Source organism: Coregonus clupeaformis, chromosome 13, assembly GCF_020615455.1.
Source record: "Coregonus clupeaformis isolate EN_2021a chromosome 13, ASM2061545v1, whole genome shotgun sequence".
Taxonomy (NCBI): domain Eukaryota; kingdom Metazoa; phylum Chordata; class Actinopteri; order Salmoniformes; family Salmonidae; genus Coregonus; species Coregonus clupeaformis.
Genome location: NC_059204.1, coordinates 17,400,051 through 17,418,040, shown reverse-complemented (window position 1 = coordinate 17,418,040; position 17,990 = coordinate 17,400,051). Strand labels below are relative to the sequence as shown.

At 41.6% G+C, this 17,990-nt stretch overlaps 1 protein-coding gene across 2 annotated transcripts in view; it reads left to right on the top strand.

The window, feature by feature from the left end:
* The window catches only part of LOC121579368 (derlin-2), a 36,656-nt gene that overhangs the window by 10,015 nt on the left and 8,651 nt on the right, over positions 1–17,990 (top strand). Inside the window, exons 1-5 of one of the 2 annotated variants that reach the window (XM_041893910.2) lie at positions 7,072–7,229; positions 16,590–16,655; positions 16,808–16,881; positions 17,121–17,214; positions 17,647–17,842. In XM_041893910.2, the coding sequence (XP_041749844.1) occupies positions 7,137–7,229; positions 16,590–16,655; positions 16,808–16,881; positions 17,121–17,214; positions 17,647–17,842 (523 nt within the window). In that variant the 5' untranslated portion in view covers positions 7,072–7,136. Of the gene's footprint in view, positions 1–7,071; positions 7,230–16,589; positions 16,656–16,807; positions 16,882–17,120; positions 17,215–17,646; positions 17,843–17,990 lie in introns of those variants that run through there. The other variant, XM_041893909.2, reaches the window with a different exon arrangement.

Here is a 17,990-nt window from a genome sequence, read left to right as displayed (position 1 = left end):
ATTCATTCAGATCTAGGATGTGTTATTTTAGTGTTCCCTTTATTTTTTTGAGCAGTGTATATATATATATATACCGTACCAGTCAAAAGTTTGGACACACCTACTCATTCAAGGGTTTTTATATTTGATAATCTTCAAATAGCCACCCTTTGCCTTGATGACAGCTTTGCACACACTTGGCATTCTATCAACCAGCTTCACCTGGAATGCTTTTCCAACAGTCTTGAAGGAGTTCCCACATATGCTGAGCACTTGTTGGCTGCTTTTCCTTCACTCTGCCGTCCGACTCATCCCAAACCATCTCAATTGGGTTGAGGTCGGGTGATTGTGGAGGCCAGGTCATCTGAAGCAGCACTCCATCACTCTCCTTCTTGGTAAAATAGCCCTTACACAGCCTGGAGGTGTGTTGGGTCATTGTCTTGTTGAAAAACAAATGATAGTCCCACTAAGCCCAAACCAGATGGTATGGCGTATCGCTGCAGAATGCTGTGGTAGCCATGCTGGTTAAGTATGCCTTGAATTCTAAATAAATCACAGTGTCACCAGCAAAGCACCCCCACAGCATAACACCTCCTCCTCCATGCTTTATGGTGGGAAATACACATGCAGAGATCATCCGTTCACCCACACCGCGTCTCACAAAGCAACGGCGGTTGGAACCAAAAATCTCTAATTTGGACTCCAGACCAAAGGACACATTTCCACCGGTCTAATATCCATTGCTTGTGTTTCTTGACCCAAGCAAGTTCTTCTTCTTCTTATTGATGTCCTTTAGTAGTGGTTTCTTTGCAGCAAATAGACCATGAAGGCCGGATCCACACAGTCTCCTCTGAACAGTTGATGTTGAGATGTGTCTGTTACTTGAACTATATGAAGCATTTATTTTGTCTGCAATTTCTGAGGCTGGTAACTAATGAACTTATCCTCTACAGCAGAGGTAACTCTGGGTCTTCCATTCCTGTGGCGGTCCTCATGAGAGCCAGTTTCATAGCGCTTGATGGTTTTTGCAACTGCACTTGAAGAAACTTTCAAAGTTCTTGAAATGTTCCATATTGACTGACCTTCATGTCTTAAAGTAATGATGGACTGTCGTTTCTATTTGCTTATTTGAGCTGTTCTTGCCATAATATGGACTTGGTCTTTTACCAAATAGGGCTTTCTTCTGTATACCCCCCCCCCTACCTTGTCACAACACAACTGATTGGCTCAAACACATTAAGAAGGAAATAAATTTCACAAATTAACTTTTAATAAGGCACACCTGTTAATTGAAATGCATTCCAGGTGACTACCACATGAAGCTGGTTGAGAGAATGCCAAGAGTGTGCAAAGCTTTCATCAAGGCAAAGGGTGGCTATTTGAAGAATCTCAAATATAAAATATATTTTGATTTGTTTAACACTTTTTTGGTTACTACATGATTCTTATGTGTTATTTCATAGTTTTGATGTCTTCACTACTATTCTACAATGTAGAAAAGAGTTCAAATAAAGAAAAACCCTTGAATGAGTAGGTGTTCTAAAACGTTTGACCGGTAGTGTATATCACTTGTTGGTTTGTCCCTCTGTACTGGTACATATCTACTACTCACACCACTCCTCTCAGGATCACTCCCCTTTGACCCATCTTCATTTACTTTCTTCACTGCCTCAGCATATGACAACTTCTGCACTACTCTAACCCTGGAAACCTCAACCTGCCACTCTCACATTTCTGATCCCCAGCCCAATGGGCACCCCTACAATTAACACATACCACTAATTTCCCCAATGCTACACATTCCTTTGTCTCATGTCTTTCTGCACACTTCTCACACCTAGGAACCTCCCTCCTACACACTGCTGCCACATGCCCATAAGCTTGACACCTGTAACAATGTAATCTATTCAGCACAAAAGCTCATACAGGATAACTTATATATCCTAACATCACTTTGTCGGGCAAAGACTCAACATCAAAAGAACAGACAAGCTCTTTTTGTCGGTGGTCGTCTTCTTCTTCTATGATATATTGGCTTTCGCACAATTGAGTGTGCATGCCGCCACCTACTGAAGTCCCAAAATCTTTTCTGCCTCAGCCACATTGATGTCCAGTTTCTTTGAGTTCTTTGACACTTGAGCTGTACAGTTTATAACTATGGCAATGAATGCCACAAAATCCACCTTTTTAACATACAGGGTATCTTTTGACTGGCAGCAAACATTTACTACAGGCTGTGGTGTATCCACTACCGTCTCTTCAAAAGGGTCACTTGTTTTCTTAACTCTTTTAATCATCATCATAGGAGATTCGATTGACCGCTCTAACTTTTGCCACCTCAATCTCCTTCACCCTTACAGGGCACTCCAGGAACTCGGGATCATGATCCCCACCACAATTGCAACACCGTCGTCCTTCTACACACCATTCTTCAGTATACTCTGTCCGTCTGCACACACTTGAAACGTCCAAATCCGTACCAATTTTTACACTGCCGTAGTTTGGGACGAAAGCTCTTACAGTGTATCTAACAACCAAGCTTCACATGCATAGGTAGGTGTTCTTTACCAAAAAACAACAGGACTGACAGTCTTTCTTATTTTTCTCCATTCACCCAGTGGGTCAGAGGCCGGGCACCAACCACACCAGGAATTATCTTCAGGTATTCAACCTGAACATCCGTCGCCACCCCTGAGATGACTCCTTTGATGGGCGCTCTGCTCCGAAGTAGGGCTGTTACAGTAACCATATTACCGTCACGAGTCATGAAGGCAGTCAAATTCCACGCGACTGTTTAGTCACGGTAATTAGGCTTCTCCAAGCTCTGATGCTGCTGATGGTTATTAGTAGCCTACCAAACTTGCTAACTGCCTGGTACTCAGCACCCTATTGTCCCTCTAATCACTCTGACATCAATGCAAATGTAATGGAAAATCTAATCAAACACTTCATGAGAGCCCATGAGCTCATGTTGCGCAACATTTCTTTAGGCTATGCAATTGCGCGAGAAAACAGTGATGGCCTCCAAAGAGGAGGATCCCATCAGCTTTCTATAGGCTAGGCCTACTATTTTTATTTCTCAACTTTCCTAATATTAAGCACATTGCTTATCTTTACAACAGGAGTATAGACTACCTGGCTGGCATGAAAATGAACCACGGGAAAAGCGTCCTCCATTCGCTATTTAAGTGCATAGATGACATGTATTTTTTCCCACTGTCCCTGTTTCGAAACAGGTGCATGATAATGGTCCATTCTAAATCAAAACAAATTTCACACATATTATTTAGTATATGTAAAGACAAGATTAAATCAAGAATAGTCTGATGGGTGACAATATTAGCCTATCACGTGTGAATTATATATTATCACTTGTGAATGATGCCCAGCATAAGGCAAGAAACAATGCCTTTTTGTGTGTGACATTTTTGAATCAGTGGGACACCTCATGTAGGCTAGCCCATAGGCCTATATGTTTTGATAAGGTTTGTATCACAACTAAAGTGGCCAAATAACTTCCTAAAATTAAGCACATTAATCCGCTTTACAAGGGGTGTAGAGCCTAACTGGCATACAGAATCACTGTGTGAGTTTCAAGTTTGGAGAAGATAATTTTCACCATAAAAATGCACCTTTATAATAAAAGCATTACATACATACTCGCATTTGCGGTCACTTTTGATAATGGTGTTTTCCCGCTAATGGAACATTCGTGCTTATAGCCTACTGCCATGTGCGCATTGCTGCGCTTATAGTGTGAAGAAATAGCCTAATAGTTTATCAACATTTAAAGCTAAACGTTCTGATCTGTTGCGTCAGCCACATTCCATAAAAAAGTTTTTTTGATGCTAGTGGTTGTATTAATTTGGGATCTATCGCATCCCACAACTGTCCCAGACAATGTTTGGAAGATTATTTCTCGCACAGAATAGAATAGGTCAACGTTTGTACTATGGGGGATAGTAGATTGACAGAGGCTAGTGCTTTTGCTGTTCGTTAGGCCTACTCATCTTGTTGGTTGACGAAAAGTAGATATGGACAGTTCTTCCAATATCTTCAATATGAACCTCAGAATTGGATAAGGACGCGCGCAGTTGCGTCCCTGATGTGTCTGTCTTCACTTGTAGCCTGTGAGAAAGACCTGATCAGGTGATGGTGAGCCATGTGAGTAAGAGGTACTTCGGAGCGCGCAGCACTCAGGGAGAAGGGCACAACGCAGCACTCCGGGCCAAGGGCACAACGACCACAGGCCCCAAAAGACATGGATTTTTTTTAGGGTGCGTTACAGCCACACAAAGGGGATGCCGCCGTGAAATTCGAGGCATTATCAAGTGCTTGTCAAATTGTGAATGAGAGACTGATAAAGTGTGTACAGCCGGCGCAAAAAACTAAGCAGAGCTCATGCCTTTTCAAGCGGCTTTTTTCAAATCATCATTAGTCGCATCATGCAGCCTTACAATGTATTAAAAATCTAAACATAAAGCCGAACGTTTGTAGAACAACTAAAATTACATGAATAACTCTAAAGAGAGAGAATACTGAAATGCAGAGAATGCAAAGAGAGAAATGGGTGAAAGAGAACAGAGAAATGGAGGAGGGGATTAAGGAGGCAGAAATAAAGCTGTACCAGCTGCAGAATGTCCTGAGCTTCAGAGAGCAATAGCAGGCACAGGTACAGTACTCCCATTTATCCAGTCAAAGTTCAGGGAGGTCACAAGTCACCTAAGTATCATACTATAGAGAAGGAGTAATAGTAATATCTCAGATCATTGTCTAACATACAGTGCATTCGGAAAGTATTCAGACCCCTTCCCATTTTCCACATTTTGTTACGTTACAGCCTTATTCTAAAATTGATTAAATAAAACATTTTCCTAATCAATCTACACACAATACCCCATAATGACAAAGTGAAAACAGGTAAAAAAAGAAATTAAACAGAAATACCTTATTTACATAAGTGTTCAGACCCTTTACTATGATACTCGAAATTGAGCTCAGGTGCATCCTGTTTCCATTGATCATCCTTGAGATGTTTCTACAACTTGATTGGAGTCCACCTGTGGTAAATTCAATTGATTGGACATGATTTGGAAAGGCACACACCTGTCTATATAAAGTCCCACAGTTGACAGTGCATGTCAGCGCAAAAACTAAGCAATGAGGTCGAAGGAATTGTCCGTAGAGCTCTGAGACAGGATTGTGTTGAGGCACAGATCGGGGGAAGGGTACAAAAAAATGTCTGCAGCATTGAAGGTCCCCAAGAACACAGTGGCCTTCATCATTCTTAAATGGAAAAAGTTTGGAACCACCAAGACTCTTCATAGAGCTGGCTGCCCGGCCAAACTGAGCAATCGGGGGAGAAGGGCCTTGGTCAGGGAGGTGACCAAGAACCCGGTGGTCAGTCTGACAGAGCTCCAGAGTGGCCAGACGGAAGCCACTCCTCAGTAAAGGGCACATGACAGGCCACTTGGAGTTGCCAAAAGGCACCTAAAAGACTCTCAGACCGTGACAAACAAGATTCTCTGGTCTGATGAAACCAAGATGGGACTCTTTGGCCTGAATGCCATGAGTCACGTCTGGAGGAAACCTGGTACCATCCCTTACGGGGAAGCAAGGTGGTGGCAGCATCATGCTGTGGGGATGTTTTTCAGCGGTAGCGAGACTAGTCAGGATCGAGGGAAAGATGAACGGAGAAAAGTACAGAGAGATCATTGACGAAAATCTGCTCCAGAGTGCTCAGGACCTCAGACTGGGGCGATGGTTCACCTTCCAACAAGACAACGACCCTAAGCACACAGCCAAGACAATGCAGGAATGTCCTTGAGTGGCCCAGCCAGAGCCCAGACTTGAACCCGATCTAACATCTCTGGAGAGACCTGAAAATAGCTGTGCAGCGACGCTCCCCATCCAACCTGACAGAGCTTGAGAGGATCTGCAGAGAAGAATGAGTGAAACTCCCCAAAGACATTTACATTTACATTTTAAATACAGGTATACCAAGCTTGTAGCGTCATACCCAAGAAGACTCGAGGCTGTAATCGCTGCAAAAGGTGCTTCAACAAAGTACTGAGTAAAGGGTCTGAATACTAATATAAATGTGATATTTCCGTTTTTTTTTTTTATACATTTGCAAAAATTTATAAAAACCTGTTTTTGCTTTATCATTATGGGGTATTGTGTGTAGGTTGATGAGGGAAAAAAGTATTGAATCCATTTTAGAATAAGACTGTAACATAACAAAATGTGGAAAAAGTCAAGGGGTCTGAATACTTTCCGAATGCACTGTACATGGGCTTTCTCTTTTAGATGATCCATCATTGTAAAGGTATGGAAACTAGAAGTGCCCAGAGAGACACGGCAACGCAGGAGAAAAAGGAGAGGAAAGAGAGAGAGAGATGTTGGAGAAGAACAAAGTAAAAGAGTTGCTCAGAGCTAAAACAGCATAGATTAAGGTAGAAGTGAGGAAAAATAAGGAGAGGGTGAAAGCCCACCTTGTGGATGTGGCGAGGAAATATAACGAAAGGAAACAGAGAGAGAAAGAAAGAGAAAAGGTGTTGAAAATGCCTTATGGCAAAGAAAATCGCATGGTGTACATCCCAGACCTCAAATTGAGAAAGATGTAAGAACCCAACGCAGATGGAAGAGTAAATACTGTTAGCTGTCATTGGTCAAAAGTTAATTGCTATGTTTATTCATTTAGTGGAATATTTCATAAATAAAATTATATGAGCAGAAATAAAACACAAAATATAAAAAATATAAGATGTAGATTAAAGGTGGATGTGGTTACTAGATAATGCAATGTACGTTAACTTTGCAGACATACTGAATATATTTGAAATACTGTAGCTATCTAAATGCTTCACTGAGCTATAACAACAACGAACTTCTTGAGGGATGAAAAATTATTTAAAGAAAAGGCGGTCCCTTGTAGACAGAATCTCACTCCCCCTTCATCCTATTCGCTGTAGAGACATACAAGGACCAATCAAGGATTGCCATTGTTTAATCGACTATTTGATTGACAGGTTTTTGTTTCGCTCAAACAAAATAAACAAACCAATGACATGTAATGCAAACTCACAGAAACTCCCCTTTATCGCACCCTGTGATGACGTGTCAAGAAAGTGCCGGAAGCATTCAGTTGGTCCAAAATGGCTTATCAGACTGTTCAGCAGGAATATTTACAGATTCCTGTTGTGACTCGGGCATACACAACTGCATGTGTCCTGACTACCGCTGCTGTGGTAAGATATTATAATTTAATCTGAAACATGTTCTTGTCGGCAATGTAGATGGGGTCAGGGCTTGGCCGTGGATGTCAGTCTGCTAACGTTAGCTAGTAGCTAACGCTAGCTAGCGCCGTCTCGTTGGCAAAACAGAACCAAACTGAACGGAACGGGGAGGGACCTACCTGGATTTGTCCAATAGAAACTGGTTTTCGTTGCAAAACGAAACGTTTTGCACCTGTTTGGACTAACGATTACACCCCTACAGTGCAATTAGCTACTGTAGACAGCTGTGTTTGTGTCGCCAAATAAACGTTATTGTTAGGACTGTAGTAGGGCTGTCACCGACCTTGGTCGAATTGACCAAATTTGCAAGGGTCAGTAACTAGCTCAGGTCTCCAACCTTTTCTAGCACGAGAGCTACTTTTAAAAAATGAAACCTGTCGCGAGCTACTCATTTATTTTCTATCTTTCATATAGGCATATTGTTCTCTTCTCCTTTCCCCTGCAACTCTTCGGGTCCTTAGTGTACAAGAGAAAGTAGTGCACTATGTTTTCTGTCAATATACCTTGTAAAATAATTGTTAATAAAACAACTATAATGGGGGCCCAACTATTTTTTTCCCGTTCGGTTTTATATTTTCCCAAATGATGTTTTCTCAGTTTTATTTTTCCTGGTTTTTGATTTTTGGGGGTTTTCACTCTCAAAATTAGAATTGTTCATAAAGAAACAATGGATCTTCTGAGTCGATTTCAATGCTTAAATCACATCTGATGACACTTTTTTTTGGAGGGGGGTCTGGAAGAAAACATCTGGCCCATTAATTGCACATCTAGTGTGCCTTCATGTGCCAGTCTAGTGATGGTACTGTACTGCTGCTGCTCATTTCATGGCAAAGTTTGCAAATAATAGATACAAATGATATAATTACTCATCATATACTCCTGCCAGGTAAGCCAACTTTGCAGTTAACATTAAATTGAGAAGGTTTTGGGGAAAGTATTTATGTCAACCCATCAGACTGTTATCCCATCAACTGGCTACTAGTGATGGGCATTCCGAGTCTTTTCTGTGAGGAAACCTTCATTTGGCTCCCAAACAGCTCTTAGTTCAGTAAAGCTTAGAAATTGACCTAAAACCATGAAAAAAATAGCAAATCTCTAATTTAAAGCCTAACAAGTTGCCTACCATTATATCAGATTGTGAAATGTGAGTAAAATTACATTTTTACCTGACCAAATTACTAGATGGCCTGCAATAAAAAATTACGACTAAATTTAACGCACTGAAAAAGTGACTGTGGACCAGAAATTATTATTATTATTAATGTATTTATTTTTTACCTTTATTTAAATAATAAATCAAATAAATTGGTCATTTAGCAGACGCTCTTATCCAGAGCGACTTACAGGAGCAATTAGGGTTAAGTGCTCAAGGGCACATCGACAGATTTTTCACCTAGTCGGCTTGGGGATTAGAACCAGCGACCTTTCGGTTACTGGTACAACGCTCTTAACCACTAAGCTACCTGCCGACCCCGGTAACCAGGTAAGCCAGTTGAGAACAAGTTCTCATTTACAACTGCGACCTGGCCAAGATAAAGCAAAGTAGTGCGATTAAAAACAACAACACAGAGTTACATATGGGGTAAAACAAAACATAAAGTCAAAAATACAACAGAAAATATATATACAGTGTGTTCAAATGTAGCAAGTTATGGAGGTAAGGCAATAAATAGGCCATAGTGCAAAATAATTACAATTAGTATTAACACTGGAATGATAGATGTGCAAGAGATTATGTGCAAATAGAGGCTCTCTCCTCACTACAGTGCATTCGTAAAGTATTCAGACCCCTTGACTTTTTCCACATTTTGTTATGTTACATCCTTATTCTAAAATGGGTTAAATCGTTTTTTTCCCCCTCATCAGTCTACACACAATACCCCATAATGACATAGGAAAACACATTTTTTTAAATGTTTGCAAGTGTATTAAAAATAAAATGAAATATTACATTTACATAAGTATTCAGACCCTTTACTCAGTACTTTGTTGAAGCAGCGATTACAGCCTCGAGTCTTCTTGGGTATGACGCTACAAGCTTGGCACACCTGTATTTGGGGAGTTTCTCCCATTCTTCTCTGCAGATCCTCTCAAGCTCTGTCAGGTTGGATGGGGAGTGTCGCTGCACAGCTATTTTCAGGTCTCTCCAGAGATGTTAGATCGGGTTCAAGTCCGGGCTCTGGCTGGGCCACTCAAGGACATTCAGAGACTTGTCCCGAAGCCACTCCTGCGTTGTCTTGACTTTGTGCTTAGGGTCGTTGTCCTCTTGGAAGGTGAACCTTCACCCCAGTCTGAGGTCCTGAGCGCTCTGGAGCAGGTTTTCGTCAAGGATCTCTCTGTACTTTGCTCCGTTCATTTTTCCCTCAATCCTGACTAGTCTCCCAGTCCCTGCCGCTGAAAAACATCCCCACAGCATGATGCTGCCACCACCATGCTTCACCGTAGGGATGGTGCCACGTTTCCTCCAGGCGTGATGCTTGGCATTTAGGCCAAACAGTTCAATCTTGGTTTCATCAGAGAATCTTGTTTCTCATGGTCTGAGAGACCTTTAGGTGCCTTTTGGCAAGCTCCAAGCAGGCTGTCATGTGCCTTTTACTGAGGAGTGGCTTCCGTCTGGCCACTACCATAAAGGCCTGATTGGTGGAGTGCTGCAGAGATGGTTGTCCTTCTGTAAGGTTCTCTGATCTCCACAGAGGAACTCTGGAGCTCTGTCAGAGTGACCGTTGGGTTCTTAGTCACCTCCCTGACCAAGGCCCTTCTCCCCCGATTACTCAGTTTGGCCGGGTGGCCAGCTCTAGGAAGAGTCTTAGTGGTTCCAAACTTCTTCCATTTAAGAATGATGGAGGCCACTGTGTTCTTCGGGACCTTCAATGCTGCAGAAATTTGTTGGTACCCTTCCCCAGACTGTGCCTCGACATAATCCTGTCTCGGAGCTCTATGGACAATTCCTTCAACCTCATGGCTAGGTTTTTGCTCTGACATGCACTGTCAACTGTGTGACCTTATATAGACAGGTGTGTGTCTTTCCAAATCATGTCCAATCAATTGAATTTACCACAGGTGGACTCCAATCAAGTTGTAGATACATCTCAGGGATGATCAATGGAAACAGGATGCACCTGAGCTCAATTTCGAGTCTCATAGCAAAGGGTCTGAATACTTATGTAAATAAGGTTTTTCAGTTTTTATTTTATTTTGAATCCATTTTAGAATAAGGCTGTAACGTAACAGTGTGGAAAGGGGAAGAGGTCTGAATACTTTCCGAATGCACTGCATGTTAGACAATGATCTGAGATATTATTATTATTATTACTCCTTCTCTGTAGTATGATACTTAGGTGACTTGTGACCTCCCTGAACTTGACTGGATAAATGGAGTACTGTACCTGTGCCTGCTATTACTCTCTGAAGGGATCTGAATACTTTCTGAATGCACTGTAGGTCCATTATATTTTCTACATACTTTATATCTGGTTTAAGTTAACACTGAAAGTGTTTTTCCATCCCCAAAATACATTAACATAATTTATTTAATAATACAATGTTTTTTTTAAACACTTTTGGCCCGCCCAAGGATTTCAATGGCAAAAAAATCCCTGTTATTGGGCTACCTTTTACCTAGCTACCAGGTTGTACGCCAGATATGTGATAGCTATGTTTCCATACAGTGCGTTACAGGAAAGCCCTATACTAGGGACCTATAAAATCCTTGAAATTTTCTTTGCCTGATTCAGTTTTCGCTCTCAAAATCACACTTTCTTTAAATAGAACATCCTATTTTGTTTTTCTAAGTCCACAACAATGCTTAAACCACATCAGGAGGCCACTTTTGAAGTCTGGGAAAATAAAATTAATAGAGTTTTTGGTGTAGTTACCCTTTAACTGAGCTGCACTGCGGTCGAAGCGCCATCATGGTTAGATTAAGACACCACGGAGCCGGCGCAAGATATGGGTTTGAAAACGTCTCGTTGAACAACAAAGGAGCTGATGGGCTGACACTTCCATTCCAAAATGGCTGCAGTGGCTACTGCTAGCTAGCATGAGGATGAAAAGGGCATTTTTGTGGGAAAACTAGCAGTATTTCAATCTTCTCAATGTATCAGTTTGGATAAAGGTAAAATTTGGAGTACAGTGGCATATCCCATCGCTGCATTTGAGATGTTTTCTGACCTATATCTTGCGCCTGCTCCGCGGTGTCATAATCTAACCAAGTTGGCGTTCTGACCCCAGTGCAGCTCCATATAAACAAATGTAACAGCAGAATCGGAATCTGCTGGCTATTGTAATTGCGGAGTTTGCAAAACAAATGGCCACTGGATTGATGCAAATCATCATGGTATCATTCTGCCAGGAAGGCATAGGCTACTTTGTAGTTAACATTTAATTGAAGGTTTTTGGGAAAGCCTTTCCATCTCTACCAGAAGGTTATCATAAGCATCATCGCTAACTGCTACACAAAGTGTAGACATACGCGCGCACCACACACACACACACACACAAGGGCATTCCTGTGCCGAAAATATGAATCACTGATGCATATCAAATCAATTTTTATTTTGTCACATGCGCCGAATACAACGTGTAGACCTTACCGTGAAATGCTTATTTACAAGCCATTTTGTTCTTGTCTTATGATTAACTTGGGCAAGTTAATGAATTTTCTAATAAGTTCAATACGTGTAGTTGATTTCCTACTAAATTCAATAGCAAAAAAATAAAATATTGTTGAATTCCGTTTTAATGTTTGGATTCCGTAATTCTGTCCACCTTCTCCGCAACACAGATTGTATAGGGCACTACTATACAAAACGCCACTATAGATTTTTCAACTACCCTGTTCTTGGCAATTTACTTTCTTCATTCTCGATTCGGTGAAAAAAGTATCTTAGAAATGTCAGCGTGCATGTGGTTCTATAAAAATCTGCGAAAACTTAAAGATATTAAATCCATGTTTTGTACCGGGTGAGAAATGCCTCTTGAATGTGTGGAAATCTTTGTTTTGGTCGCACTGTGTGGCGCGCTGTCATCTACAGTGGGGGAAAAAAGTATTTAGTCAGCCACCAATTGTGCAAGTTCTCCCACTTAAAAAGATGAGAGAGGCCTGTAATTTTCATCATAGGTACACGTCAACTATGACAGACAAATTGAGGAAAGAAAATCCAGAAAATCACATTGTAGGATTTTTAATGAATTTATTTGCAAATTATGGTGGAAAATAAGTATTTGGTCACCTACAAACAAGCAAGATTTCTGGCTCTCACAGACCTGTAACTTCTTCTTTAAGAGGCTCCTCTGTCCTCCACTCGTTACCTGTATTAATGGCACCTGTTTGAACTTGTTATCAGTATAAAAGACACCTGTCCACAACCTCAAACAGTCACACTCCAAACTCCACTATGGCCAAGACCAAAGAGCTGTCAAAGGACACCAGAAACAAAATTGTAGACCTGCACCAGGCTGGGAAGACTGAATCTGCAATAGGTAAGCAGCTTGGTTTGAAGAAATCAACTGTGGGAGCAATTATTAGGAAATGGAAGACATACAAGACCACTGATAATCTCCCTCGATCTGGGGCTCCACGCAAGATCTCACCCCCTGGGGTCAAAATGATCACAAGAACGGTGAGCAAAAATCCCAGAACCACACGGGGGGACCTAGTGAATGACCTGCAGAGAGCTGGGACCAAAGTAACAAAGCCTACCATCAGTAACACACTACGCTGCCAGGGACTTAAATCCTGCAGTGCCAGACGTGTCCCCCTGCTTAAGCCAGTACATGTCCAGGCCCGTCTGAAGTTTGCTAGAGTGCATTTGGATGATCCAGAAGAGGATTGGGAGAATGTCATATGGTCAGATGAAACCAAAATATAACTTTTTGGTAAAAACTCAACTCGTCGTGTTTGGAGGACAAAGAATGCTGAGTTGCATCCAAAGAACACCATACCTACTGTGAAGCATGGGGGTGGAAACATCATGCTTTGGGGCTGTTTTTCTGCAAAGGGACCAGGACGACTGATCCGTCTAAAGCAGGGGTGTCAAACTCATTTTCGCTCAGGGGCCACATGGAGGAAAATCTATTCCCAAGTGGGCCGGACCAGAAAAATCATGGTGTATATATAGAACTTAAAAACAGCAACTTCAGATTGTTTTCTTTGTTTTAATACGATCAACATACAACATAAAGCTGGAGCCTGAGGACAGTGTGTCCAAAATAGTACAAGCACAACATCACTATTAATCATAAAACACGTCAAGTTTATTTGAAAATTCTAAAGAAAAAGAACACACAAACACACAATGCCTCAGTGATTAACAGAACTGTTTCACAGATCACAGAACTATATCAGGGTGTCATTTCTCAGGCAGAAATGTAGATAAAAATAATGAAATCCTGTTCCCCAAACAAGTGCAAAAACCACAGAGTCAAGAATAGGTTAAATATACAAATAAAATAAAATCAATTAAAAACAATAGCACATCAACATAAAATCATATAAACATAAATCTGAAAGCGTTGCTCAAACTCCCGTAACAGTCCCGTTATCTTTGAACCGCTTCATGTCTGCCACATGTTGGGTCGCGCACACATTTTTCAGACAGGGGAAGTGAGCTGCATCACCACCGGCAAGTTGCGTCTCCCACAATGACAGCTTCAACTTGAAAGAACGTATGCTGTCATAATACTGCGTGACAACTTTGTTGCGCCCTTGCAGCTGTTTGTTCAAGTTATTCAGGTGCTCTGTAACATCCACCATAAATGCAAGGTCCTGCATCCATTCTGCGGAATGAAATTCTAACACTGGTTTGCCCTTTTCTTCCATGAACTGTTCAATTTCTTCTCGTAAATCAAAGAAACGCCTCAACACAGCACCTCGGCTTAACCATCTTACCTCAGTGTGGTATGGCAGGCCATAGATGTGGTCTTTCTCTCTGAGAAGGCTGTCAAACTGACGGTGATTCAGGCTTCTGGATCGGATGAAATTAACAGTTTGGATGACCACCTTCATGACGTTATCCATCTTTAATGACTTGCAACACAAAGCCTCCTGGTGCAAAATATAGTGAAAAGTCAAAAATCACGTCCTCCATTTGCAGATTGCACTTTCTCTCTGAACTTTGTCACAACGCCTGCTTTTTTCCCGATCATTGAGGGCGCACCATCTGTAGCCAGGCTGACAGCGCAGGACCAGTCCACTCCGACCCTGTCCAGCGTGCCGACAGAGTGCGGTAAAAATATCAGCTGCTGTCGTTGTATCTGTCATCGGCACCAACTCCACGAACTCCTCGGGTGACGGTCAATGTGTCATCAACTCCGCGGATGAAAATGGCCAGTTGTGCAACATCTGTAATGTCCGTGCTTTCATCAATTGCAACCGAAAACGCAATAAATGACTTTACTTTTTGCTTCAACTGGCTGTCCAAATCCACTGAAAGATCGGAAATCCTGTCTGCAACTGTGTTTCTTGTCAGGCTGATATTTGCAAAAAGCCTGCCGCTTTTCAGGGCACACAATCTCCGCTGCCTTCATCATGCATGTTTTTACAAATTCACCCTCACTAAATGGTTTTGAAGCCACTGCGATTTCATTAGCAATGAGGTAGCTAGCTTTCACTGCAGCGTCACTGATGTCTCGGCTGTGAGTAAACACAGACTGCTGTTTCTTCAGACCCGCCAACAGTTCATTCACCTTCTCTCATCTCCGCTGTCCTTGAAAGTTGTCATATTTGTCGGCATGAAGACTCACATAGTGGCGACGAAGGTTATATTCTTTCAGCACTGCAACATGCTCTGAACAGACCAAACATACAGCTTTCCCATTCAATTCCGTGAATAAATAGGATGACAATTTTTCTTGGAACACTCTGCACTCTGCGTCCACTTTTCTCTTTTTTGACAGAGACATATTGGGGCAATGAGTGTGCCAAAGCACATAATGTTAAAAGTAGAAGCCGTAATAAATATCGCGGGCAAAACAAAGTAGCTCATTGGCTGCACGTGCTTGACCTACTTGCTCTGCCCCGGTATAAACAGTTTGCTTGCTTAACACAATTGCTATTGCGCCATCCAGTGGACGCAATTGGAACAGCAGTTTATTTTATTGAAAAATTGCAGCGCATTTTTGTACTTTACAAAATTATTAATATATATATTATTATTATTTATTTTTTTATCATCTCGCGGGCCGGATTAAACCCGTTTGCGGGCTGGATTCGGCCCGCGGGCCGGACGTTTGACACCTCTGGTGTAAAGGAAAGAATGAATGGGGCCATGTATTGTGAGATTTTGAGTGAAAACCTCCTTCCATCAGCAAGGGCATTGAAGATGAAACGTGGCTGGGTCTTTCAGCATGACAATGATCCCAAACACACCGCCAGGGCAACGAATGAGTGGCTTCGTAAGAAGCATTTCAAGGTCCTGGAGTGGCCTAGCCAGTCTCCAGATCTCAACCCCATAGAAAATCTTTGGAGGGAGTTGAAAGTCCGTGTTGCCCAGCGACAGCCCCAAAACATCACTGCTCTAGAGGAGATCTGCATGGAGGAATGGGCCAAAATACCAGCAACAGTGTGTGAAAACCTTGTAAAGACTTACAGGAAACGTTTGACCTGTGTCATTGCCAACAAAGGGTATATAACAAAGTATTGAGAAACTTTTGTTATTGACCAAATACTTATTTTCCACCATAATTTGCAAATAAATTCATTAAAAATCCTACAATGTGATTTTCTGGAATTTTTTTCCTCATTTTGTCTGTCATAGTTGACGTGTACCTATGATGAAAATTACAGGCCTCTCTCATCTTTTTAAGTGGGAGAACTTGCACAATTGGTGGCTGACTAAATACTTTTTTCCCCACTGTACTTCTACTGGCAGCTAAAATGGCGAGGGATCTCCTCACTCTGTGGAAAAACTTGGATTTAATATCTTTCTGAGTTTTTGTAGAGCCACCTACAACTGGACAGACATTTCTAAGATACATTTTTCACCGAATCGAGAACTAAGAAAGTATCGCCGACAACAGGTTAGTAGAAAAATCTATGGCAGCTTTTTGTATAGGGCTTTCCTGTAACGCCAAGTACGGAAACATGGTTATCACATATCTGGCATACAAACTGGTAGCTACCTTTGACCTTAGTTAACCTCAGCATACTAACCATAAAGTTGCAGTTTGTTAGCTGCTATTAAAAATAATGTCAAGAATTCCAAGATTGATGGTTCATGGTTGACTTGACGAGCATTTTCAGACAAAAGGTCTATCATCAGATAGAACAGGTGAACTAATGATTTGAATTATGTTTTTTTTGCTCACCCTCAGCAATTAGAACTCATCACACCTTTCCAACTATACTTCAATCCTGATTTAATACTAAGGAATTATCAGGTGAGTACAAGGAATCATCTGCCATTTAGCTACTGTATCAGGTATGAAAAACAATTAGGAGTTTTTAATCTTAGGCCTGCTGTGTAAATGTAGCAGGTTTTTAAACTATGTGAGATGCAAGGTTGACTGATTTTCTCTGTTCTGTCTTGTAGGTATGGAGACTCATTACCAACTTTCTATTTTTCGGTCCAGTTGGCTTCAACTTCCTTTTCAATATGATTTTTTTGTATCCTTTTTCCGCTGCACATGTCTTGCTCTGAGTTTACTTGTGAAATTGATCTTTGCATATTTTTTTCTTCCCCTTTGATTGGAAGCACTATGCTACTCATAAAATACTTGTCTTGAACAAGAAGACTAGCCATGTTTCATTCATTTGTAATCATGATGCAACTGTCTAATCATAATTAATTATAGGCTAAATATTTGCTTTGCACTTGCCAGATTTCCTTAACCGTTGGCTTCCAGGTACCGATACTGCCGTATGCTGGAGGAGGGCTCTTTCAGGGGCCGCACCGCTGACTTTGTCTTCATGTTCCTCTTCGGTGGCCTTCTGATGACTGTATCCTTATTATACTGTTACTGTCATGGTCTTATTTGATACTGCAGGAGTCAAGACATGTTCAATACCACATAGACTTTATCTACCTGTATTTGTCACATTCTTAGCAAGCTTCTGATTGAGCTCTTACTAGGGCCTACTGTTGTACAATGCTGTATGTGTGTGCATGAAATATATAGGCCTATGTTATCCACAGGTGCCCTTATGAGAAGCTCTTGAAACAGTCACACTCCTTGCCCCCTGATTTCCTTTCATCTGTGTTTAGACTAGTTGTCATACTGAGAATTAACCGGTTGGCTGCAGTTAATAGCATAGCCTAAGTAAGAGGAAATCAACTCAAATAATTCTGTTGACTGTGTTTATGGACTGCAAAACACCCACTGTATGCCAATTCAATCCACCAATAACTTTTTTTTCTTAGTAAGCACATAGATATTTGGCACCTTTGTGAGTCTGGTGTTCTTGGGCCAAGCCTTCACCATCATGCTGGTGTACGTGTGGAGCAGGCGCAACCCCAACGTTCGCATGAACTTCTTTGGCCTGCTAAACTTTCAGGCGCCCTTTCTCCCTTGGGTGCTCATGGGATTCTCTCTGCTGCTGGGCAACTCCATCATTGTGGATTTACTAGGTACCAGTCACCCTAACCACCATGAATCATTTCTGTAATGCATCAACGTTATTAATGACTTTAAGATCCAAAAGGGCTTTGCCTTATTGACCATTGAGGAGTGGGGACTAGTAGGGCCGTGACGATACCAGTATTGTGATACTCGTGA